At 37.4% G+C, this 27,810-nt stretch overlaps 1 protein-coding gene across 1 annotated transcript in view; it reads right to left on the bottom strand.

The window, feature by feature from the left end:
• ME2 (malic enzyme 2, NAD(+)-dependent, mitochondrial) overlaps positions 1 to 22,393 on the bottom strand; it is a 30,437-nt gene extending 8,044 nt beyond the window's left edge. The window contains exons 1-11 of the mRNA XM_005866255.2: positions 22,274 to 22,393; positions 16,693 to 16,826; positions 14,484 to 14,633; positions 11,765 to 11,840; positions 10,255 to 10,416; positions 9,879 to 9,982; positions 7,148 to 7,257; positions 6,951 to 7,048; positions 6,546 to 6,659; positions 3,023 to 3,137; positions 1,654 to 1,796 (exon numbers count right to left, since the gene is read on the bottom strand). Of these exons, the coding sequence (XP_005866317.1) occupies positions 1,654 to 1,796; positions 3,023 to 3,137; positions 6,546 to 6,659; positions 6,951 to 7,048; positions 7,148 to 7,257; positions 9,879 to 9,982; positions 10,255 to 10,416; positions 11,765 to 11,840; positions 14,484 to 14,633; positions 16,693 to 16,826; positions 22,274 to 22,381 (1,314 nt within the window). The 5' untranslated portion in view covers positions 22,382 to 22,393. The remainder of the gene's footprint in view (positions 1 to 1,653; positions 1,797 to 3,022; positions 3,138 to 6,545; positions 6,660 to 6,950; positions 7,049 to 7,147; positions 7,258 to 9,878; positions 9,983 to 10,254; positions 10,417 to 11,764; positions 11,841 to 14,483; positions 14,634 to 16,692; positions 16,827 to 22,273) is intronic.
• Positions 22,394 to 27,810: the final 5,417 nt, after the last annotated feature.

The following is a 27,810-nucleotide window of genomic DNA, read 5'->3' as shown; positions in this document are numbered from 1 at the left end:
GCAGGCCTAAGCCAGCAGGTCGTTATCTCCTGAGGGGTCCCAGACTGCGAGAGGGCACAGGCCGGGCTGGGGGGCCCCCCCTCCCCCCGCCCCCCGAGTGCACAAATTTTTGTGCACCGGGCCTCTAGTATATATATAAAAAGCCTGTGGCCGTAATGCCCAAAGATTGGTCACCAGGAGGTGCATGGAGCACTTCTCATTCCCGCGGCCCACAGACTCCGATCGCAGCAAGGCGGGCGGTGGGTGGGCGGGATGGGCGCTGGGCAGGTGGGGGCAGGGAGTGCAGCATGGGTCCCCAGGTGGTGATCGGAGGTGCTCCTGCTGTGGGGGGCGGGGTGGGGGCATACGTGGTTGGCGGTGCGCGGGGGGAAGGGCGCAAGCTGGGAGAGGAATTGAGGCAGAAGGTAAAAGCTGTTACTAAGGAAAAGAGCCAAACAGTTCAGAGCAGCCAATGGCTCAGACACTCAACACTGGGGAGAGAGGAATGGGGACTAGCAAGGCACAAATGAGCTTGCGAGGCCCATGGTGGCGGCGGCAGGGTCTGGGGTCCTGCCAGCATGTGCGGCGGAGGGAGTCTGGGGTCCCGCCTGCGGCGGCATTGCAGAGGGAGTCTGGGTCCCACAGTGCGAGGAGGTCTGGGTCCAGTGGCACGGGGGTCTGGGTCTTGGGCGATTTCGCGCGCTGGGCCTCTAGTGTGTATAATAATAAATATTATGGGGGCACCATTAATTTCAATAGCTCCATAAAGTGGATTATACAATATAGTTCTTTACGGGGAATGTGTTACATTCACATGATACCAGTAAATTTGGAGATATAGAAAGATCTTGGGAATGTTCTCTAGAATGGTGAGATTCTACAGCAGTTCATCTTCTCCAAACCATCTGTTCTTCCCCCATCATATTCCCCTATTGCTTAAGTGTGGCCAGATCTTAATGGTAACAGTACTGTCACATTGTGAGGCCCAAGCTGGCCTATTCTCTGTTCTACAAGAAACTGCTGCTTTCTCACTAAGCATCGAGGGTGTTAGAGTAACACTAAGACATCTCTCCACTGAAAACAAAGGAACTAAAAATTTAAGAGGTGACTGCAAATACATAAATATGTCATTATTTTATGTAACACTAAGAAATTATATAAAATTAAACTATAATGAAATGCTTTTAAAAAATCATTTTAAAAAAAGAGATAGCAGTTTCAAAGTTATAAAAATTGTGAAAAATTTTTTATCTCATCTGGCTGGTGGGTGAGCATCGATCTATGAACCAGGAGGTTATAGTTCAATTCCCGGTCAGGGCAACATGGCTGGGTTGCAGGCTCATGGGTATGTGCAGAAGGCAGCTGATCAATGATTCTCTCTCAATGATGTTTTTATCTCTCTCTCCCTCTCCCTTCCTCTCTGAAATCAATAAAAATATATTTAAAAAAATGTAAAACAGCACAAATGGCATAAAGGTATTAAAAAATAGAATTATGAGGTAATTACTTTCCAAAATTGTTACAAGCAATAATTAATACCAGAATTTGATGATCCATGGACGAATGTTGTAATCTCCAGAGTAACCATGAAAATTATGCAAGAATGTATAACCAACAGGCTAATAGAGGGAAAATAAGACATAACTAATTCATTAAATTATTATTGATTAATACCTCTGTAAGTGTATATGCTTCTTCAGCTGTACACTCAGCCATTGCTGTAGGATTACTTAATGCAAAGATTATAGGCCTTTCGTTGATATCAGCCATGGTTTTGATTACACCAGGAGTGAAAAGTCGGCCAGCTCCTGCAACTCCTGAAATAAATAAGGGGAAAAACAGCCAACTTCATTACAGGTAAAATAAAGCAATTCTTTTTAAAAAAAAATATTTTCATTGATTTGAGAGAGAGAAAGGGAGAGGGAGAGATAGAAACATGAGTGATGAGAGAGAATCACTGATTGGCTGCCTCCTGCATGCCCCACACTGGGGATGAGCCCACAACCCGGGCACATGGCCTGACCGGGAATCGAACAGTGACCTCCCGGTTCATAGGTCGATGCTCAACTGCTAAGCCACACTGGCTGGGCTAAAAGCAATTCTTATAAACAGCATTTCTACAACAGGTTTAACATAACAAAAGCGTAGGTGAACTCTATTACAAAGATGGATTTTGCATTGCTGAAATAATGTTATATGAACACAATTTCAAATGTGAAAAGAAAAACAATAAAATGCTAAGTTTTCACTTAAAATATTTATTGTCCACCCCAGACACAGTAAATTGTGGGGGGTAAGGAGGAGAAGAGTATAAGATTATCTACATCACTATGTCTAATTAAAATTGCTACAACATGGATGAACCTTGAGGATATTATGCTAAGTGAAATAAACCAGTCACAAAAAGACATATTGTATGATTTCACTTATATGAGTTCTAATCAATGAAGAAGCTAAAAAGATGTACTTTTCCTGATCATAGACACTTACTGTTTGTAACTATTTTGCTATTTAGCATTCAATAGGGCTTGTACATGAAACAGATACAATTAAAAGAAAATGATAGATTAAAAATCTTATAGCTACATTGGAAAGAAAATAGCTCCCCTTTTAAAGACTGTTACATTTTCTGCTGTGAACTTAATGCCATGTTGTCCTAGTCTCATGTCAGCTATGCAATACCTGACTCAAAAGGTACCAAACACTTTCAGCTTTGTTGCCAATGAAAATCTTGGACTCTGCATAGGATGTTCCTGGGACAGTGTGTCAAATGACCTTGGTCTTTTTAGGTTTTGAGCCCAACAGTCATACCAACTCTAAAAATAAAATGTGATAAATCCCACAGCTTCTACACTTAAAAATACAAGCAATATACATTAACTGAACTTTCACTGCACACTGTAATAAAAAAGCTATTATGAAAAATATCCTATATGCTGAAAGCTAGTTAAAATCTACCATTTCTTTTTTAGTAATCCTGATGTAAGTTATGATTGGCAAGATACAGTTAAGTAAGAGAATAATTTGCAACAACTTTACTTACCAATTATAGCTGAAGGTTTAAGTATCTTTACTGCATCTTCAAAAGTACCAGGTATGCTCTCTGGGGCTGAGTGAGCAAATGATTCCTGATGACTGTCTATTTTAGCTTCCCGCCCCTGAATTATTACATAAAAATACAGTATTTTGGTAAATGCTTATTGAGGATTAAGTGAAAAGACATCATTGAGTCACATATTGTTTCTACAATAGGAATGTATTTTCATTTACTTTTCTCTTCAATCCATATCTTCTAATTCTATCTTCATAGTGTCTATAAACCCCAATATAAAACATAAATCAAATCTCTTTATAACCAGAAACTGTAATCCCTCTCAAAAACTCATTTACTCTGTGAAGTCCTCCTAAATTCAATATGGTACAAGTCCTACAATCCCTTTTCTGGGCTAGATGCAGTTTGGAAATCAGAATTTTTCATATTTTAGAAATGTATTATGGCAACATATAAAATATTACAAATTCCTCCCAATGGGTACTGCACAACTGAACAAAATTTATGACAAGTGTGGTTTTGCAGGTTCGATTCCCAGTCAAAGGCACATACATGGGCTGCAGGTTCGATTCCCACCCCTCGTTGGGGCAGTGTGGGAGACAACCAATCCATGTGTCTCTCTCACATCGATGTTTCGCTCTCTGTCTCTCCTTCCCTGGCTCCCTTCCTTCTACTCCCTCTAAAAGTCAATGGAAAAAATACCCTCACTCCTTGGGTGAGGATTAAAAAAGAAAAGTCACACCAAGCACAAAAGGTGAAGACTACAAATGACCTCTCTGGTTTTGTTACCAGAGAAGTTCAGGTCAGTCAGATGCGTTACTAACTGGATGCAGAACTTCTAGAATTACAGAATTGTGCCTGGACTCCCAAGACTTCAGAAACAAGAGGAACAGAGACTTCTGGCTCAAGTTGGCTGACTGAAGAAACGTGCTTTCCTCCCCAAGTCCCCAGTCAAAACGCTTAGTAGTGTCAAATTCTTAGTAGTGTCACAAAGCCAGGAGAGGTACCAGTGACAAAGGAAAACAATGAAACGTTTCTCAATGATTTAAAGCAGGCAAAACATGGATGAAAATTTAACCAGGCTGAGAAATCCATACCTTGACTTTGGCAAAAGAGAAGACATCCCCTGCAAATGTTTCCATCAGAGCTCCAGAATAACCCAGATAAAAACCAGCAGGGCTGGGAAAATCTGCACAGCACCACTGGCTGGCTGGGAAGTGAACTAAAGGACTGAGATACAGCCTCACCAGGTGGAGGCTCTCAGAATAATGGCTTCGTATGCTATGTTTGTCTCCAAGAGAAACACAGCTCTCCACTACGATGGTTCAACAGGGCAGTCTCAAAAAGGAGGGCAGCGTTAGGGACACCAGGAGAGACAGGAAGCCTAAAATCATTAGGTCAAGCTACTTAGACTAAAAGGAACATACACTCAGAAGCTGCAGATGAACAGGGAGGGGCTTCTCACTGTGCTAACTAATACTATATGCATTCTAGAGCTGACTTATCCTATATAATAAAAGCCTAACATGCTAAGTATCTAGGTGACCACTTGGCCATTCAACCAATCAAAACGTAATATGCTAATGATATGCTAAGGCCACTCAACCACTCAGTATGATGTGCACTGATCACCAGGGGGCAGACACTCCAACCGGTAGGTTAGCTTGCTGCTGGGATCCAGCCAATCGGGACTGAGCGAGATGGGCCAGACATGCCCTGGAGCCCTCCTGCTGTCCCTCCCCGGCTGGTCAACCTCCCGTGTGCCTCCCCCGCCCCGATCATGCACCAGTGGGGTCCCTCAGCCTGACCTGCACCCTCTCGAAATCCGGGACCCCTCAGGTGATGTTAGAGAGCTGGTTTCAGCCCAATCCCTCAGGCCAGGCTGAGGGATCCCACTGGTGCACGAATTCGTGCACTGGGCCTCTAGTCTATATATAAAGGCTAACATGCCAAGTGTCTGTCCGGGTAATGATGTCACGAAGCAATGCTAGAAATGGTGGACCTTGAAAATGACTTCAGGTTTTCTCACTGCGCAGAATATAGTCAAACACAGTGGGGATGTGCCCGCAACCCAGGTACATGCCCTTGACCGGAATCGAACCTGGGACCCTTCAGTCCGCAGGCCGATGCTCTATCCACTGAGCCAAACCAGTTTCGGCTGTTTTTTTGTTTTTAAATATATAGTTTTATTCATTTCAGAGAGGAAGAGAATGGGAGAGATAGAAACATCAATGATGAGAGAGAATCATCAATCAGCTGCCTCACTCACAGCCCCCACTGGGGATGGAGCCGCAACCGGGCATGTGCCCTGACCGGGAATCTAACCGTGACCTCCTGGTTCATAGGTCGATGCTCAACCACTGAGCCACATAGGCTGGGCTCCATACAGTTTTTGAGATTAAATAAAATAATAAATGTAAAGTTTTAGCACAATGTCTAGTATATTTTTAAACAACTATTATTTTATTATGTATAATTAAACCACTCAAGACTTTTTACTCACACATTTTTTCATTTTATCTTTTGATAAAATGTACTAATAGAATATTGGTACTAGTTAAGAAGAAAAGATTACAGAATTGGAGCAAAGTACATTGAGATAAGCTTGCTCCAAAGATGTAAATGACAAGTAACTGCTATATCATTATACAAGGCAAAAGTACAACACTGTGTAGGGATAGGTTCAATTATGATATAGTTTACCTACATTTCAATGTGTTACAGATCTAAGCAATAAGGCATTTCTTAAACTAATAAAATGACAATCAATGCTAGGAAGGCAGGCATGTCAAAGGACACTAAGTCAATCTCAGATAGAAGCTCTTTATTATCCATGAATTGGCCTTAAGAATATATATGCCTTGCTCTGGCTGAGTAGCCAGTTGGTTAGAGCGTCATCCTGACATGCCAAGATTATGTGCGGGTTGGATCCCCAGTTAGGGCACATATAAGAAACAACCAATGAATGCATTAATAAGTGGAACAACAAATTGATGCCCCCCACCCCCCCAAAAAAAACAATTAAAAATTACTTTTTATTTTAGTAAAAAAAAAAATGTGCCTTTTTCCAGGGAGAGGATCCATAGATTTCTATTAGATTGCTAAGGGGATTATGACCACCAAAGGGTTAACGAATTTTGTTCAAATATCAGATGTTCTGCTAACAATTTAATTAGAATAGTCTGAGTTCCAATTAAAAACCTAGTCTTAGATGGGTCAAGTACAATATTATTTGCATGATTATCTGATCTCTTAAGAGTCTGGAAATCGAGGAAGGAGTAAGTCTGATGCCAACACAGACACTATGATCTGAATGCAAAGCAAGAGTCTTTATAAAAGAGAAAAGTTTTAGACTGGAGGATTTCTGTTGAGAACATATTGTAAGATCCCCAACTAGTACAATTTGGATAGTCGAGTGAGATATAAATTTTAAAAAAATTGATGTTTTAAAAATCAAACTAAAAATATCATTATAACAACATCGTTTTGCTTCTCCAAGTTTTAAATACCTTACCTTATATAATAAACCAAACTTGTCAACCATCCAAATTTTCTTTTGTGCCTCTTCTTCTGGAAGGCCACTTTCTACCATAGCCATAACTATAAGATTTGCAATTCCAAGAGCAGCCTGTCAAACAGAACAAAAATTTAAAAAGTAAACACAAAGATATGATGCAATGCTTGAATTATAATGTTTTGTTATGAGGAATATTTGGTTTATTCTTCCCTTACAAATCACACACAAGCTGATTCTTTGTAATATTCTCTAAGCATATTTTAAATTATCTACTTTACAACAGAAATTTTAAATTACAAAGATCTCCTTATCTATCTCAAAATTATAAGCTCATTATGCCCCATTTTCCAATTCTAAAGATGAGTGTTGGTTTTAAATTCAAAACAGCTTACAGAAACTTACCTCTCCTGCTCCAAGAAATAAGATTTTGTGTTCTGAGAGTGATTTACCAACAACTTTTTGTGCTGCAAGAAGACCTGCGAGAGCTACTGAAGCTGTCCCTACAAGAAAAATAAAGATTTTTAAAAATAAAAAAGTGGTCACATAAAAAGGGTTTAAGAAATAGAAATTAAAATCCTTAAGTTCTCTTTTTGCTTTACCTTGAATATCATCATTGAAGGTACAGTATTTTTCTCGATATTTTCTCAAGAACCTGAATGCATTATGATTTCCAAAGTCTTCAAACTGAATAAGTGTGTTCCGTCCATACCTAAAAAAGAGCAAAACCCATAATGGTTGTGTTGAAAAGCCACTACTAAACAGCTTTCCTGTCTAATATTCCTTATGATAGCATTACAAAATATGTTGTTAGTTCATTTAATGCCATGTTGCAATTTTCAGAGTCTGTGAAAGACTAGACTCAAAATGTAGAAATCTATCTCTCATTCAGAAAATTTACAGGGTGCTTCAAATGAATGTAGTACCAGGGTGAGCCTATGGAATATCAATCTGCATAAACTATTTCCAAGTGCCTATAAGGGTGCCCAGCACATAAATGCACCAAATAACTTCTTAAAAAAAGAGAGAGATTTTGTTTCTGAATCTCAAATGTATAATATTAGCTATGTATACTCATTACATTAACAGTTAAACAGCAACACAGGAAGTATATACATAAAAGGTTAAAAAATAATCGAGAAGATTAAATGAAATAACAAATGTAAAGTTTTAGCAAAATGTCTGCTATATTTTAAACAACTATTATTTTAAATTATGTATAATGGAGGCACTCAAGATTAGGAGGCTACTATAGCATGAGTTCATGAGCATTCAGAAAAAGACGTCAATCATCTTGGTGAGATGGGGTAATAAGGGAAGGTTTACAAAGGAGGTGGGACTTTATTTGGGCCCTGAAAGAAGAACAGAAAGTCAAAAGGTAGGAAGAAAAGCAAGATATATTTTGGTGACTCTAAATTTTCAACAGTCTGGCTTTATATGAAAAGATAAGGGAGAAATTGGTTAAGGTGAGTTGGGCCAGATAGAGGAGGATCTTGCATGGCAATTAGGGAATGAGGACTTCATTCTGTATCTGGTGCAGAATCAGTGAAGGCTTCAGGGAAGGAAAGAATTCATGTACAACTCCCTTTAGGAATGATGCACCTGCCATTAATATGCCACACAGATTGGTGTGGGGAGAAAGGAGAAAGCCAGGAGACGCAGCTAGGAGGCTGCTCTAGCACGAGGACCAAAAGATCGGAAGCAGAAGCCATAGGAAGTAAAAAGGACGATTATGAGACATTAGAATAAACAAACAGAACTTGATGAGGAGGCCAATTGGGAAGTAAGGAGGAAGTCTGTTAAAATACCAAGGCAACCTGGATCACTAAGAAGCTACCATTTGACTCTCTAAGATAGAAAAGTAGGGAAGATGGCAATTTCTAGGATAATGAAAAGTTTAGTTTTTTTAGATGTGTCAACTTTGACTGAAAAATTTTTAATTTTTAAATATCTTCTATGTACCAGTAATTTAAAAGGCAGGGCAAGGGCAGGGCTAGGTCATAAATGTAAAGAATTTGGACTTTGTCATAAAAGTAAAGAGTTTAGACTTTACCCTATGTCAATAGAAAACCAATTAGAGATTTCAAGCAAAAGAATGACATAATGATGTACAAGCTTTAAAAAAATTTAATCTGGTGGTAACGTGGAGAAGAGCTGGAAAGGAGAGAAATTGGAAAATGGTTTAGAAAAATCCAGAAGAGAGATGAGAATCTGCAGAAAGACTGTAGCAATGGGAGAGAGGAGATCTATTTCTGAGGCATTTGAGTGGTACCACCAACTGGATTTGAGGATTGGAGAAGGAGAAGAGTCAAAGATAACACCAAGTTTAAAGGTTTGGCAATAGAGTGAAGGTTACTGCCATTAATAGAGGCTGAATACACAGAAGATAATAAGCAGTTTGGAATGGGAAGGAGTTGATTTGCACATGAATATGAAAGAGCAACAGAATGGCTGGTGGAGAATTCCAGGTGTTAGAAATACAGGCCTCAGAGGGAGGTGGGACAGCATAGATGGGTTTTCATGGGGGGAGGAGTCACATGCATAAAGGTTATAGCTTACCATGTACTCATTCACATGTAATAAAAATGAGCAAGAACCAATGAAGGTAACTAAAGAAAGAAAAAGGTGGGTGAAAGACCAAGTTAGGAAAATCTTGGTAGTCAAAGAGAAGAGGGAATTTTGAGGATTGCAAAACCTGGTGAGATGCTGTAGACAGATGGAGAGAGAAGAGGACCAAATGGTCGGGAATTTAAAACATGAAAGCGGCACAAGAGTTTCACCAGAATGGGGAAATAAGCGTGATGCCAAGGGCTGAAAGAACTGGACAGTGAGGTTCTGATAGGAGCAGTGAGTGCAGACTTCCCTCAAGATGTCAGACAACTTGCCCTGGCCAATATTGCTCAGTGGTTAGAGTACCGGCCTGCACAACAAAGGGTCACGGGTTCAATTCCCAGTCAAGGGGTCATACTTGGATTGTAGGTTCAATCCCAGGTCCCAGTTGGGCCGTGAGTCTCTCTCACACCGATGTTTCTCTCTCTTCCATCTCTTTTCCCCTCCCTCCCTCTCTTTCACTCTCTAAAAATTAATGAAAAAATATTCTCAAGTGAGGATTAACAACAACAACAAAGTATATTGGACAACTCAGGGAAAGCAAGGCAGAGTGGGTAGGTTATCACCATGTATCAGCACATCTGATCAGCAGGAAAGAACCAAAGTTCTCAAAATTTAATCTCCTACTTACCTTTATAACAGGTGAACAAAACAAAACAAAACAAAACTGTGATTTTTTTCTTTAATTAAAGATGCTTTTATATACTCAAACTTAAAAAATACCTGTCAGTAATGGCCTTCATAAACTCATCAATTAGATCATCATAACGTTGTGATCGATCTCGTTTCTGATATAAGCCCATGTAAAATGGATCTTTTAACAGTGCCTATAAAATAGACCAAATGTAAAAATAAAATTATTTTGTTACATAACCAGTTTAAAAGTATTTTTTAAAACATTAATTGCAAAAATAAATTATTAATATAGTTTTTAAAATAATTTACTATGATTTGCATAGATATTAAAAGCGGAGTTTGAGACAAAGACTAACATCTAATCACAAAATTTCCCTTCTTATATTATCTTCAAAAGAGGAATGTAATAAAAGTATTTTTTAATATGGAAGGAGGGTCAGAGGGGGGAAATGGTTTTACTCACTGGGTTATCAGTTCCTACATCAATGCACACAGGTAGGCACTTGTCAGGCCGTATCCCTGCACAAGCTGTATACAAGCAAAGTTTTCCTACTGGAATTCCCATTCCATAGACACCCAGATCGCCAAGACCCAGAATTCTCTCGCCATCAGTCACCACAACAGCCTTAATTACAAAAAATAATAATAATTAATTAAAAGTGGTAAAAAAAAGAAAGGGACATTAAAGAAAAGCATTTTAAAAAGATTTCTTGATATTTTTATACTCACTTTAAAAAATAAAATTGCTTCTTGACTATCTTGCAAAGTAAACCAACCAAGCATATTTAAAATTCTAGTATTTCTAGAATGTAGACGTCAAAAAGAGCACTAACTAGATTTGACTTCCTATCTTTGGTTTAGAAACATAATGCTTCTGACTGGAGGATCAACCAAATGCCTCACAAAGACTAAACAGGGAAAGAGAACAAACTTCTGATAAAGAGATTAACCATAACAGAAAAATTAGAGTTTAGAAATAAACATGTTACTCCAACAAAATAATCTAGGCCAAACAAGAAAAACCTTAGCAATGATGAAAGAGAAAAAGATCTAGAATAAAAAATATACCAACCTACAAGATTTTAAGATAATATAGTGAATTTAATGATCTGACCAAATTTTCTTTAGATCGTTAGAACTAATGATTATTCATCAAAGATTATTTTGGTGAAGAAAAGGTAATAAAGGCAAGTAAGATTGCTGCATGTAGTAAATACTAAAACCTAACAAAAGATCTAAGTCAGTGGTTCTCAACCTTCTGGCCCTTTATATACAGTTCCTCATGTTGTGACCCAACCATAAAATTATTTTTGTTGCTACTTCATAACTGTAATGTTGCTACTATTATGAATCGTAATGTAAATATCTGATATGCAGGATGGTCTTAGGCGACCCCTGTGAAAGGGTCGTTTGACCGCCAAAGGGGTTTCGACCCACAGGTTGAGAACCGCTGACTAAGTCATTAGATTTTATTATTTTATGAAAGGCAGCCAGATTGACCAATACATTTGCTAAATTTGAAACTTCAAGAGTTTTATATTTGCTTAAGGATCTAAATCTACCTTAGATTTAGAAGAAAAAAGGCATAATGAATCCTCTCCACTACTCATCAAATAAAAGTTTTATGTTATTTTAATAATATGGTATTATTACTTGGTTAATATTAAATAAAATAGGAAATATTAATACTAATTGAAATAGAAAAAAAATAAAGAGAAGGCAGGAGATCAGTGGTATCGACAGTGAGCAAGCTCACCTTGTGTACCAGCTCCAATTTCTTTCCCAAAGTCTGAGTTTATACCAGTTACCCATTTTGTAGCTATTCCTATCATGATCTCCTCAGAGCACTACATCTGCATGTATATGAGTGCAAAATAAATCAGAGCAGCAATGAAAAACTGTTCTTGGAAATTTAGAGGTAAGTTACAAGGAAAGAAATAACATTGTGAAAAGGAAGGTTGTGCTATTAGTACCTTAACATGATTTTCTGGCCAGTTATCCACAATTGATCTAACATGACCTCTGTCTGAGATTGAAATAAATAATCCCCTGCAACAGAACAAAAACACCTTTGCATTTCACAACAGTTTTTTGTTTTTTTCTAAGTCTTTGTTCATAACTGGAATATTTAGGTATTTTAATAAAACATCAAGACACAGTATAATTTCCAAGCAGAATTAGCTAAATCACACTGGTTTATTTTCAAACATTTTCAACTACATCTTCAAACTGTAATTACATTGCTCACATAGTAGTTGCCACAAAGATTATTATTAAATGATGTGATCATTTTACACAAGAAGAAATGCATCCACATATCATTTTCAAATAAACCCAATATACCTCCAGTAAAAAGCAATTTAAAAATAAACCACCTTGCCGAAACCGGTTTGGCTCAGTGGATAGAGCGTCGGCCTGCGGAATGAGGGGTCCCAGGTTCGATTCCGGTCAAGGGCATGTACCTGGGTTGCGGGCACATCCCCAGTGGGAGGTGTGCAGGAGGCGGCTGATCAATGTTTCTCTCTCATCAATGTTTCTGACTCTCTATCTCTCTCCCTTTCTCTCTGTAAACAATCAATAAAATATATTAAAAAATAAAATAAATAAACCACCAATTCAGAAGAGCATAATATACTACTGCTAAAACTCACTGAATTGAAAAAACTGAAATGTGAAGAACAGAAAGGAAGAGAAGAAAAGTACAGTAGTTTCATATAAAAGACATTACCTTGAGGCATTAGGAAAAAAGTGAAATTATTTTAAACACACAGTATACTGCTAGCCAACTGAGATAATGAATCCAGACTTCAAAAAAGGAAGAGGGGAGGGAAGGGGCGATGAGGAGGGGAGGGGAAGGGAAGGAAGGAAACCAAAACCAAAACACAGGTTCTAGAAAATTGGGCAGGAAGAGATGAGGTCCAACAGGTATCAAGTGCCCTTAAACCAGTGGTTCTCAACCTGCTGGCCCTTTAAATACAGTTCCTCATGTTGTGACCCAACCATAAAATTATTTTTGTTGCTACTTCATAACTGTAATGTTGCTACTGTTATGAATCGTAATGTAAATATCTGATATGCAGGATGGTCTTAGGCGACCCCTATGAAAGGGTCGTTCGACCGCCAAAGAGGTCGCGACCCACAGGTTGAGAACCGCTGCCTTAAACTGATTCTTATAACTAACTTTCTCATTGGTATCTTAACTTTGGCTTTACTATCCTAGCTCAAATCAGTTTAGTTCAAGCGTTTCTCAACCATAACTGCATAATAGAATCATTTGATGAGCTTTTTAAAAATGCCCCCATGAATTCTGATTTAACTGGCTTGGAGTTTAGATCAGATTTACTGACCATCCTTTATGTAAAAAGCAAACAAAAACCACCGCAGCAGTACACCACATAAAGGACACAGTATCTGCCCTCATCCGGAAGCCACGCTCCTTATGTTTCACATCAGCTCTCATCTCTGTGCACATTAGAATCACACCAGGAGCTTTTATGAAACACCAACACTTGGGTCCAACTCTAGACTAAATGAATCAGGATCTCCACAGGGGAGCCCAAGAATCAGTATTTTTTATGTTTCCCTTTGTTCTTTAATCTGGATTGAGAACCACTGTTCTACATGAAAAAGAAACTATAACAGAGCTGAAAAGCTGGGTAATATCACAGAAATGTTTCAGACCCACTAACTGATGGCAGCACACAGAACAGTGTTCTCAAAGAGTCTTCCAGTGATACCTGACCTCCACCACCCATGACGCTCATTAAATTCACACTTCCAGACCTTTCTCTTTGTCTTCAGACTCTTGGGAATTAAAAGGAGAAGAGTTGGCAGGGATCAACATTTCAAGTGAGTCCCACAGGTGTGTCATGCACGTTAATGCTGAAAGCCACTAGACTAGATGAGGGGAGATTGAAGAGAAATGCTATCACATTTTGTTTGAATTTCTACATTTGTGTCAATATGCAAGTAAGACATGGGAAACATACAAGGATTGAGGAAAATAATAGGTAGAAGAACAAGACAAGAAAACTCAAATTAAGTAAAAATAGCATTTATATAATGCTTAGAAGTTTACAAACAACTGGCAGTCACACCAGTTTCCTCATCTGACCTTCTCAGCAGCTCTCTGGTAGGTACTGGGATCACTATTTTATGATGAGAAAACAGATTGAGAGGGATAAGGTCACTTATTCAAAGACCTGAGTCAAGACCCATTCCAGTCTTTTTCCACTTAAAATAACTGGAAGTGCTGGAACTATGTGAAATTAAAACTTTATAAACATCCATAAAAACAACAAATGACAAAAATGAATGCTGACAAAAAAATGAGAATCAATTTTTTAATTTGGCCAGATTGTCAAAAACATTAATGATAATTCTGGAGAATCTGCTACCATGAAAAAAAAAAAAGAGTACCTTTTCTTTTGGTACGAAAATGCACAGTTCCTCTAACAATAATAATTTAAAGAAAGTTAAGAAAGAATGATACTATTTCTACAAAAATGAAAGAAACAAATGTGTTGGGTTTTTACTAATCCCTTTTTGTCCAAATTAAGCTTTTGTGAGGTGAGAAATGTGGATGAGATAAGACTGCAACAAATACAACAGAAATGTAACAAGTGTCACAGAGTGATATTTCTCCTACATAATAATCATTTTCAAATATATATTTTTAAAAATAAGCCTTACTTAGGTCTTCTAAAGATGTGTCCATATTGGGAGCAGGCAAGACCAACTGTTGGTGTATATACAATTGGCAACAGATTTTCAATATCATCTTGCAGTATTCTATAAAACAACTTTTCATTTCTTTCTTGTATTCCCATTATATAGATGTATCTGAAATTAAGCACAGTAAATAATATCTACATCAGCCAGTAATACATTCCAAGTTTTGTCCTCTGAAAGGTAAATGTAACCATCTAAAATAGAGGGCCAATTCCCTCCCAGAAAGCAAATCCCTAAATTATCATTATTTAACACCCAGGAGTAAAAATCAACAAAAATTAAATAGGCTTAAGCTCCAAAAATGATTAAATAGGCTTAAGCTCCAAAAATAGTTATCAAGACCTCTAACTACTTCTCACCCTTATCTTCATAATGAATTTACTTCAGTTCCTCAATGCATCACAATTCTTACCTTGGAGTTGCTACTTACGGGGAACCCTTTGCCTGGAAAACCCTATACTCATGCTCTCCGAAAGCAGCTCAGGGTGGAAGGCTCTCTCGGTTCCTTTTCTGCCTCTTCCCAATCCCCATGACACATATAGTCACATTAGGTTTCCTGTTTTTAGGTCCCAAAACAACCTACTTCTCTTCTGTAACTCACTCCACTTTGTCTCCCCTCCAGCCTATATGAGATAATGAGTTAGGGACTATCACCTTATAAACTTCCACAATTCCAGGAACTAGCAAAGTATGTAGAATATAACTGATGTGCTAATTTTCAGTGAATAAATAGGGAGAACAGATTCCATTTAGAAGAGGAAAAATTGCCCTAACCGGTTTGGCTCAGTGGATAGAGCATCGGCCTGTGGACTCAAGGGTCCCAGGTTCGATTCTGGTCAAGGGCATGTATCTTGGTTGTGGGCACATCCCCAGTGGGGAGTGTGCAGGAGGCAGCTGATCGATGTTTCTCTCTCATCGATGTTTCTAACTCTTTATCCCTCTCCCTTCCTCTCTGTAAAAAAATCAATAAAATATATTTAAAAAAATAAGAAAAATAAACATGCTCTTTCTCTCTCTCTCTCTTGAGCAAGCCCATGCCTTTCCCCACCCTCTTCTTTCCCAGGGCAAGCTCTCTCTCTTTGGAGCACACCCACCCCTCTCCTCTTCTTCCCCCAGGTATATTCTCTCTGCCTTTCCTTTTCCTAAGCTCCAAGGGCCCATTTTTTGTTTCTGTAAATCCTTTCTGAGCCCACGCAGCCCAGCTGGCTCACCTTTTTTTTTTTTTAACCTCTGTGACTTTCTAAATAAACTTTCTCTTATAATTTGAGTTCCTTGCAGACAAGGCAAAGAAAAAAAAAAAGAAGAGGAGTAATATTTTCTATATAGTTACCATGGGCAGAAATAATACCAATAGGTAGATATTAAAGGGAATGAGATTTCTTCTCAACACAGGGAAGAAAACAAATAATTGGGCTATAATGACTGAATAGCTTTATGAAATAAAAGGCAGAAATGTTGCACATCTGTCGTGGTTCAGACATAAACACAACTATCTACTGATGAGCTCCTAGAAGGAAGGGTTGTGCATTATTGTAGAGGACATACATTTCCTTTGCCTCAGCCAGGTTCAGTTACTCCTCTTTTTCACTCCCTAAAGTGTCCTGGGTTGAATATTACCAACTTCATATCCTCAGTGGCCAGTATAGTGGCACACACAAAGTAGATGATCAATAAAAGTTATTGAACAGACTGGATGAAAATTAGATGATAGCTTTGCTTCTAATATTCCATTCGAACTTCAAGTACTCTGTGATTTTGAGCATAAAAAACTGATTTCTGCTACTTTTTTAAAAAGAATATTTCATTGGGGGTTATTTATTTTTTATTAAATTTATTGGGATGACATTGGTTAACATAAACATATAGGTTTCAGGTGTGGGTTTCTATGTTACAAGATTTGTATATTGCACCGTGTGCCCACCACCCAAAATCAAATCTTCTCCTGCCACCATATATTAGGACCCCCTTCTCCCTAAATTTTACAATAGGGAAAAACAAGTGAAGCATTCACTGCAATGGAAAATACATTATCATTATAAAAATAACAGGAATGGACTACAACACAAACTTCATTATGAGACTGTATGTTTCTCGTGCCATAATAACCACAATACTCCCAATTTTTTTGGTCATAACATCAATAAAAACTAAACATCTAAGCAATTCTTACTTTTCCAAAGGGCAATTTAATTTTTTCACATTTCTATGGAATCGTAAGGCTTGAATATCTTGTGTCTCTATTTTGGGAGGTAGAAGTCCTTGAAGACCAAGCATTTGTCGTTCTCGTAATGTAAATGCCATTCCCTAAAAAAAAGGAGTAAAAAAATATTAAAAATTATTACTTACTGGGGTAGCAGTAGTGATGTCCCAGAATATATAATTTAAACATATATATATACATTTTAAAATAAGTGAGATATTTTTGCCCAGATTGTCAAAAATGTGTAAGAGTGGTCATATTGGAGACGGTGTGATAAAACAGTTACTCTCACATACATGCTGGAAATGTAAACTCATTTAGGCTTTTGGGAAGACAATTATAAAGTAATCTTAACATTTTAAATACACATACTCTACAATAATGCAATTCTACTTCTGGACAGCCATCCTAGATAAATATTCATACATAAAGAGACATATACAAAGAGATTTGTTCTAGCACTATTTCAAGCTCTCTTGTCTATTACAAACTAAAACACCATCAATTATGGAACAGTTAGGGAACCCATGGTATTTCGATATCATGAAATACCATCACACTTAAATGTATATCTCTGTGTGTCATAGAAAGATCTCCCAGACACGCAGTTAAGAGGAAAAAAAAAAAAGGCAAGTTGCACATCAAAACACACTTACTGTAAACTGTAATGTTTAGAAAACCCCCATAAAGTACATACACACAGATGCATCATACATTAGAAATGAAATCAACATAATAAGGTTTGAAAGAACATAAAACAAGCTGATAAGATAGGCTACCCCAACTAGAAAGGAGTGAGGCTGAGTAGAAGGAGGAAGGAAGAAATGATACTTAAGAAAAAATTAACCCATGTTCTAAGAAAATCTTTTGCAATTTCTGGTATTCAGGTATGGGTTAAATTCTTTGAATCAAAGTGATGCCAGTGAAAACGCCAGACTAAGGACTTCCAAAAATCATTTCCTCTATAAAAAGCAATAAGAACACTGGCCAACTGATCAGAATAAACCTTTTCAGAATTCTAGAAATAAACCAAAAACTTTAACAATAGGGAGCATTTATTCAAGAAAAACTGCTGAATTTCATCAAGAATAGCAAGCTTTGTGCCTTTTTAACTTGCCTCATTCACTCTCTCCTCACCAACTCCACAGCAGCCTTGAAAATAGCAATCACCGTCTGGCCAGTGTGGCTCAGTGGTTGAGCACCGACCCAGGAATCAAGAGGTCATCAGCTGGACTCCCAATCAGGGCTCATGCCCCGGTTGCAGGCTCCATCCCCACTAGGGGGTGTGCAGGAGGCAGCCGACCAATGATGTTTCTCATCGATGTTTCTATCTCTCTCCCTTCCACTCTCTCTAAAAATCAATAAAAACATATATATTTTTAAAAGAAATAATCTTTAAAGAAAGAAAATAGCAATCACTGTGTAATAATCACTTTGAAAACCAGAGCCTGGCAGCCACTGGAGAGGGTGGAAGGGGTTAGAGATTCTTCTAAAACCCCAGGTTTTAGAAGAACCCTTTTGCAAGACTGTCTTTATTTGACTTGATTTGGAGCTCACCCAGAGTGAATAGCCTTTTCCTCAGAAGAGCTTGTTAAAAACAATAAGAGGCAATTATATAACATGGCAACTCCCTACCTTGGGGAGTAACAAATGAAGCAAACAACAGACTAACCAAAAAGTGGAAAAGGAAAAGCTGAGGAACTAGATGTCTATGGAGGAGCTTTGAAAACCTTGGCCTTATTCCTGAGAATCCAGAAGTCATGTGCATGAACTGTTTTCATACCCAGGAAAGACTTGAGAAGGCTCTAAACTCCACCTCTGGCTAACCTTGAGGCTCTGCATACACAGAAAGTGAGGGCTGAGACATAGTTGTAAACTACTTGGCTAAGTACTGAAGCCAGTGCCCCAACATGTTACACAGAGCCACTTGGCAAATAATGGAAGACTTATTGAGAATGTCAGTAAAGAGACAAAAAATATAAAAAAGGAACTAAACAGAAATTCTGGAGTTGAAAGTACAATAACTGAAATTTAAAAATTCACTAGAGGGCCTGGCCGGTATGGCTCAGTGGTTGAGCATCGACCTCTGAACCAGGTGGTCATGGTTAGATTCCCAGTCAGGGCACATGCCCAGGTTGCGGCTCGATCCCCAGTAGGGGGCACACAGGAGGCAGCCGATCAATGATTCTCTCTCATATTGATTGGTTTTTATCTCTCTCTTCTCTCCCTTCCTCTCTGAAATCAATAAAAAATATATTTTTTAATTCACTAGAGGGGCTAGATTCTAACAGATGAAAGAATCAACAAATTTTAAGACAGATCGGAGATTATTCAGTCTGAGAAAAAACACACACAATGATTAAATATGAACAGAGCCTCAGAGACCTGGGGGATACTATCAAGAGCACCAACATTTGAAAAACACGAGTCCCAGAAAGCCAGGGGAGAAAAAGAATATCTAAGAAATAATGGGCTAAAAACTTTTCAAATCTGATCAGAAACATTAACCCACACTACAAGAAGTGCAACATCTCCAATGAGAAAAAAATTCAGAGATCTACACCTAGACACATCAAACTGTCAAAAGACAAACACAAAAGGAGAAAATTGAAAGGAGAAAAGACTCAATAGGCAAACAGGGAATTCCTAGGAAGAGAAACAGCTAGTTTCTTTTTTTTTCTTTATTAAGGTGTTACATATGTGTCCTTATCCCCCCATTGCCCGCCCCCCTACTCATGCCCTCACCCCACTGGTGTCTGTGTCCTTTGATTAGGCTTATATGCATGCATACAAGCTAGTTTCTTACCAGAAATTATGACAGCCATAAGGCAGTGGGCTGACATGTTCAAAGTGCTGGAAAATGGCCTGTAAAACTGCAAACTACAGTTTTAAAAGCAATTTTAAGAGGATCATGGCAAAATAAAAAAAGATGATATATTAGCATGGTAAAATATGATTTTCCTTTTTTTATCTGTCATAACATTATTTGTGTAAATAGTAAGAATCACAAGAAATATTTAGTTTTTCTCATAGAACTAGCTTGGGAAATTAAAAACAAACAAAAATCCTTAAAACTGAGAACCATAAAACCAGAGCTCCAGAAACAAATTAGGAAGTGAAAACTTCCCACAGGAAAAGATGAAGAGCTCAATTTCAAAAAAATAATAGGAAGGTCAGTCAAATGAGCACGGGGAGAGAAGGAGAAATCCAACCTTACACTTGTACAGCCCTTTAAATGTTTCAAAATGCTATTATTACTACATTATTTAGGTGAGAAAACTGAAACTTAGGTTTAAATGACTTTCCTAAGTTTCTTGGCTAGTAAATGGCAGAGCTCAAATTAGCATCTAGTCTGCACCATAATGATGTCCAATCCTTTAAAGTAGAAGGACTTCTAAAAAATATTAAAAATTTCATATTCAAATTCATACAAAAAGAAAATAAGTAGTGGTTGCCAGGGCTAAGGAGGGAAGGGGGGAGTGGGGGAGAGACTGCTTAATGTGTACTGGGTTTCCATTTCGGTAGTAAAAAGTTTTGGAAACTGATAGTGGCAACATATGCACAATACTGAATGTACTTAATGTCACTGAATTGCATATTTTTAAATCATGTTCAATTTACCATAATAAAAAAGTTTTACAGAAATAATAACAGGTATACCTTAAGTAGACAGTGATTGCAGATATACATTTGGTGGAGGGGGGCAAAAAGGGGAGAAAACAGGGGACATCTGTAATACTCTCAACAACTAAATAATAATAAAAAGGATTAAGAATTCAGTATTGCCTTTAATTACTAGCGTATTAATCACAGCAGCAACATACTCTTAAAACAGTACTTATAAACATTTAAAGAGTCATTTAGTCTACAAGGTTTGATGCATGAACCTGCCTTCTTTACGTGGTAAGTCCCCAAGGAGTTCATGACCCTCAAAATGGGAATCACTAGTCTATGTTCCTCCTTAAATATACAACCACAACAAAAAACTCTTCCTGATGCTTAAGAGATTTCCAGAAGTGGTCCTTCAATGAGGTAACCATATAGATGCTATTCCACCGCAGAGATTTCAGAAGGCCAGAGTATTAGAATTTCTTTTCTTTATAGAGGTACTGTCATGCATTTAGACTATCTTCCTCCTTAAAATTCATTCCCTGCAACATACTTTATAAATTTCTTAAAACCCCCACAAAGTAGGTTTATATAGTTTCTATAATAAAAGAAAACCAACATATTTATCAAATGTTTACTAAGCCCATGGAGTTATAAAAGATATGAAGAAATTTTGAATGGTCCCTGCTCAAAGAAGAACCTGGAATATAGTTAAAAAATACAAAGTCATGAAAATGTAAATACTATCAATTATTTCAACAGCAGCTTATGACATGAAAAGAATCACAAAGCCAACATCCAGATGACGTGCCACAGAAGAGGAAGATAGGCACTGCTACAGGGTTTAGAGAAGGGAGCAGTTATCCCAGTCTACGGGGTGTGCAAAGGCTCTACAGAGCTGGATTCTCAATGAGTTGCATCTTGAAGAGCAAGTAAGATGTGTGGAGAGGCGGCAGAAACAAGAGAGGATTAGAATATGCCTCATTAAGCTTCATTTACTTCACTAACTGCTTGCTCAATTTTCATTCTAGCCAGGTACCAAAAATGCAGAGATAAAGTGCTCTGTGTGACCCTTAGTCAAATTTCCCTTTGTAGACCCCAAACCCCTCAAAACATATCATACTATCCAATTATTGTCCCCCCACCCCATAAGAGAAAACATATGGGACTAGCAAATTTCTTACTGTTGTTTTAAAATAAACCACACCTTAATACGAACGCACCATTCTCAAAAGGTAAATTTCATATATTGCAATAAACCTATGTATCCTCTTGCAAGCTTCCTGTAAAAAACCTCATTCCAGAATTATTTTCTTACTATTTCATTTACTTACAATTGTTCCTGAAATATGGAGAGGGAATGCCCACTGAACCCAGCATGGATAAGGAATAAAGTCACAACTAGATCTCAATATTGCCCATCATCTCTGCCCCAAGAATGTAAAGAGAGTGAGAGGTCTCTGTCTTTTGAAGCAAGAGTGTGATTAATGGGCACAATCACTTGCTTGTAATGATTTGTGTGCAAAAAGCTGTTCGAAGGTGGGGCAGATGCTACATAAAATTTCATTTTACAATTCTGACCCCATCTTACAAGGGCCCAACTGATTGGTCCAGGATGAGTGCTTGATCTAAACTGGGTAAATCTAAATATCCCACATCAAAAGTCCTGGCCAGACTGCTATTCTGTGGGTTTTTCTGAGCTAGGACTAGGAAATAGTCAGTCTTTCCTGGTGGTAGAAGTTGTGAGTTGAGAGATATAAAGCAGCCATGATTCTTGCCATATGGAGAAAAGTGAAAAGTTCATGCAGAAAAAGCAAATACCTCCGAATAGTTTTATTGTAAAGCTACAAAATAGAAAAGTTTCACTTTATCAGTCTAAAATATATAAATCAAACTGTCATTGGGACAAGAGAAAATGTACGTCACTAGTCATGTTACTAACCTTGTTTGTTCTTGGGTTCAACATGAGGGGCTTGCCTTTCTCTTTTGTGTGTACATGCCGGCATGCCAGAGAACAAGGAGTGGCAACTACTCTTAACCGGGACAACATCTTTCCTTTCACCTGAGAAAAACAAAGCAAATACAGTCAGACTTCAGTTCTCAGACATCTCCCATCTCAAATAATTCAGTTCTCGACCAATTTGTTCATGGAAAAAAATGTCTCAGTTGTCAAACAAAACTTCGGTTCTCAACTTAATAACCTGTAATAACCTTTAGTATTCCTGCTGATAAGTCACGCATCACGCAGGTGACAAAGGAGATAATTCAAGAATATGAATCAGTTTACCGCTAAACCTTGGCATTGTTAGCATCTCAGGAAATTGTGCTGTGAATATTTTCTAATGGGGAAAATGATTCGATTTTCAAACAAATTGCTTCTCATGCAGCATTCTGGAACGAATTAAGTTTGAGAACTGAGGTTCCACTATACACCGTGGCTGAGAGACATATTATAGAACTGCATGTACATCAGGCATCAGTTTTCAAAAACAGATTTAGAAAGCTTAACTTTATACGTGTGAAAAATATTTTTCAAAATACATTTATGTTTCTATAGACTGTAATGGTTGCAAAAGAGTAACATTACAGTAAGCCAAGACTTACTTTTCCTGACAATACTCTTAAATCCTTGGATAATCATCATTGCTACTCTTAGGTATCTATTATAGTGTGCTAAACATTTGCCCGTCTTCTAATCCACACAAGTGTATGGCAAGGTATGTATCTCCCACTTATGAGAGAAAGGAATTGAGAGGTTAAGAAACAAGGTAGCACTGGCCAGGTGGCTCAGTTGGTTGCAGCATCATCTGTATACAAAATGGTTGTTAGATTCCTGGTCAGAGCACACACCTAGGTTGTGGGTTTGATCCCAAGCTGGGGCACGTACAGGAGGTAACCAATTGAGGTTTCTTTCTCATATCGATGATGATTCTCTCTCTCTCTCTCTCTCTCTCTCTCATCTATAAAAATACATCCTCAGGTGAGAATTAAAAATAAACTTTTTTAAAAAAAGGAAAGAAACAAGGTCACATCTAGTAAACAGTGAAGTGAGTTCCATGTGGGAGTTTAGCTTGAAGGTAAAAAGTAAATAATAGGAAAACCTGGACTACACACATTCAGGGGAAGAGAAGTGATCCAGATTCTTACCTCGATTTAGAATTTTAACCTACTGTAGTTAATGTTTAAATGTAATCAACTAATTTTTTTGTTCTTAGAAAAACTGTTATTTAATATTAAAAATTCATTCAAATTGGATTTTTGTCTTTTCACATCCATCCCAAACATGGGAATTTTTCAAAGTGCAAAACTGTACATAATACATTAAACTTTAAATATTTAATGATGGGAATATAATAGATTCTTCTGCATATCAATTCTGCCACCAAAAATCATTTTGTAATTCCTATTTATTATTTTAATCATTAGAAATCACTGCAATTGTCATGCAATGTATTTTTTAATGGAATTTCTATTTGCTGAGAAATCTGTGGTCTGTATATGGGAATGCAGCAAAACCATTTACACACTGGGATTTTTTTAAGTTAATTTTTAGGTGAAATTCACATAACATAAAAATAACCATTTTGAAGTGAACGATTCAAAGGGATCTAGAAAATCTATAATGTTGTGCAACCACCACCTCTATCTAGTTCCAAAACATTTTCATCATCCCAGAAGGAAACACATAGCCATTTACACAGTTTTCCTCCCTCCTCCAGTGCCTGCAACACCAATCTGCTTTCTGTCTTCATGGACTTAACTATTCTGCATACTTCACATAAATGTGGTACCTAAATAAGGCCATAAAAACAAGAAATCAAAAGCACATCAAGAATCACAAGAAACGGGGATGGGGGTGAGGTTTAAGGGTACAAACTTGCAACAAGTAGCAAGTAAGTCACAGAGATCTAGCACAGAGTATAGTGAATATAGCAATAATATTGTAGTACAATCGTCAAACTTGCTAAGAGACTACAATTTAATTATGCCAACCACCAAAATGAAATGATAATTATGCAGTGACAGAGGAGCTAATTATTGCTACAATGGCAATCATATTATATGTAAGTCTATTAAATTAACATGTACACCATAAATGTACAGTGTTATATGTCAAATATATTTCATGAGACATAACTGCTTTTCTTAAAAAATGTTAATGTCATGAAGGACATGTTAAAAAAAACAAAAATTCAACAGAGTTAATTTGAAGACTCTAATTGACTTTATTAAATGATTCACCAATCAGGCAGCGTCCCACCCAGCAAACAGAAAAGATCTCTGAGGAGCTGTGGGAAGCACAAAGTTTCTAAACGCTAGAAGGGTGTGGGACAAGCAAGTCACCTTCCTTTGGGGAAAGGGCAGGGGGTCTATCATGCAGGTCACCTCAGTAGTGCTAATCAGGAAATGCCATATTGACTGGTTAAAGGTCACAAACCTGGGAGAGATGGAAACTACAATAAAATCTTGATTTGCTGTTCAGGGACAAGTGACTCTATTTCGTGTCTGTCTGTTTGTTTATTTATTTAAACAATTTCACCCATTTTGCTCATATCATCTATTTTGTGTCTGTTTGTTTATTTATTTATTTATTTAAACAATTTTGCCCATTTTGCTCAGAGTCTCAGCCTGAGAGATGTGATTAAAACTTAAGGCATTTGCACACTCTCAGCTACCACTATTCTGTAGTTCTCACAGCTTTTACTGATCCTCTGTGTGATTTTTTTTCTTCTGATTCTCTTTGGTATTCGCAGATCATGACTTCAGGTTCATTTTTGTTTGTTTGTTTGTTTTGTTTTTGTTTCTGTTTTATTCTTCAATGGATTCCCATTAGTCAGATTTATTCCAATGGATACAGATCAAGATCTCGAACAAGGCCCACAAAAACCTTTTGTGACCTAGCTCTGACCTACATCTCTAGCCTTATATAGTAACATAATTGGATGCCATATTATCATTGTTTCAGTTCCTTTACTTAATCTTCAAACCAGCCAAAGGCCTTTTCACGTCTTTTATTTGCAGGGAACACCCCTTAACCCTCTCCTCTTCCTCTCCACCCACCTAATCTTTAAATCTTGCTTCTGCTTTCACTTCTCCAGGACACCTTACCTAACCTCCTACTTTAAATTTTCATAGAAAACTATTTTATTATAAATAATTATACTTTTTATATTTTGTATCATTACTTAATATCTGGCTTTAAAATTAGACTACACTTCATAAAGATAGGAATTTGTCTATTTTTGTTTTTCAGTACATCCCTTGCTTTTCTTTTTTTTCAGGTTCATTTTTAAGTTGGTTATTCTCTTCATTTCTTTTTTGATGTTCCAGGCTTAGGAAGATCATCTGCTTGGTGGTGAGCCACTGGGAACATGCACTTAAAGCCTTGGAGAGACTACAGTGTGCTAGGATGATTACTATGATTACTGGGAGCAGGATAATTCCACTGTCTGGAGTGCACTTGGGAGCCAGTCATAGCCAGATATTTGAGGAGAGGAGAAGTCAGGATCCAGTCCAGGTTACAGTATATGACAAAACCTCAAAGACAATCAATAGGACTAGAAACTAGTATCTACAAAGGTACCAACATTATTTTTTTCTCTACAATTCTTTTTTTTTTTAAACCAAAGATCATCACAGTAAAACTAATTTGTTTGCATTAAACTTGGCTTCATTCGTTAATATAAGTGCAGCAAAAATAGAGACTGATCATATCATCTCTTTCTAACACTGCTTTCTGGACCCTTTCATGAGGAATCTCAGACTGAACTCTCAAAGCCAATGACTGGCCATCAGATTGGACCTGCAATACCATTTCAGTCAAAGCCTTGGTAATACAGCTATTCTTTTGGACTTCAAGTAAATGTTGATGCTCAGAACTAGTTTTCTTGAATTTTTTGGTGACTTGAGACTTTTAAAAAAATGTTATTGTTGAAAGTATTACAGAGGCAACCAATGCATGGATCTCTCTTACATCAATGTTTCTCTTTCCCCCCATCCCCCATTCTCTCTCTCCCTCTCTTTCAAAAATAAATAAATAAATAAATAAATAAATGAAAAAAATATCCTCAGGTGAGGTTAAAAAAATGCTACTAATAATAAGGGAAAGTAGAATACATGTTTTCAGTTATAGAAGGTAAATATGGAAATGCATATATAGGGAATCACGAGGAAAGTTGTAGGTATGTGAAAAGAAATCTTTTTTTTTAAAGCCTTGACCAGCCAGGGTTGATTTCAGAGAGGAAGGAAGAGGGAGAGAGAGATAGAAACATCCATGATGAGAGGGAATCATGGATTGGCTGCCTCCTGCAAGTCCCCCATTGTGGGGAGGGATTGAGCCCACAACCCAGGCATGTGACCTTGACCTGAATCGAACCTGGAACCTTTCAGTTCACAGGCCGATGCTCTATCCACTGAGCCAAACCAGCTAGGGCTGTGAAAAGAAATCTTGAGAAAGAAAATTTTGTGTATGATCAAGCTGGAATGTATTATCAGCTTTAATATCAACTGTGTACTTACATAAAATTAAAACTCAATGCTATTTCATCTGCTAAAAAGACAAAGTCTTCCTGTACAACTAGTATGTTATTGCTATCATCAGAACTTTGATTGCTTAGGTAAACCAAGTCTTAATATTAAAAAAGCAAAATTTGCCCTAGCTGGTTTAGCTCAGTGGATAGAGGATTGGCTCATGGACTAAAGGGTCCTAGGTTCCATTCCAGTCAAGGGCATGTTCCTTGATTGTGGGCTCGATCCCCAGTAGAGGGCGTGCAGGAGGCAGCAGATTGATGATTCTCATTATTGATGTTTCTCTTTCTCTCTCTCTCCGCCCCCTTCCTCTCTGAAATCAATAAAAATATATTTTTTAAAAAAGCAAAATTTTGCTAACAACTATTTAACTTTCTGTATTGTCTGTAGTCTTTGTCATCATGATAATTATTATTTCACAGTAACCTATGATCCTACTTGACCAAATGTTTTAAAACTTGTATGTTTAACAAATTCAAAAATTAAAGTCTTTTTCTTAACTAGAACAAACTTTTTCAGAAGGATCCCTGCGCCATTTCAAAGAAGATCTATCTGTCTCCCTCTCCCCACTCTCTCCCCCTGTCCTTCCCTCCCTCCCTCCCTGTTTTTTACTAAGGGGAAATTATTGTTATTGTTATTAAAATAAATGTTATGTTCTAGAAATTATACAAAATGTCTAAAAATCCAAAATGTCCTGATACAACTTTTTCATTTATAATTCTAGCTGGTATCTTATATGGTGTATTGCAGAGAAAAGCAAATTGTTTTGTCAATTCAGATCAGACTTTCAAACTGGGTGAGGACTGTAGAACACTAAGGAAAAACTGGATTCGTAAAACTGCTAACAAAAAGATCAAGATCAATAAGAATATGGGACTGAATGAACTTAAGGATAATTAAAATATCCATGACTTTATTTGAAATTATTACTGTTTTTTTTAATCTTTGTTT

Source organism: Myotis brandtii, unplaced genomic scaffold (assembly GCF_000412655.1).
Source record: "Myotis brandtii unplaced genomic scaffold, ASM41265v1 scaffold226, whole genome shotgun sequence".
Classification (NCBI taxonomy): domain Eukaryota; kingdom Metazoa; phylum Chordata; class Mammalia; order Chiroptera; family Vespertilionidae; genus Myotis; species Myotis brandtii.
This window is presented reverse-complemented; position numbering and strand designations above follow the sequence as displayed.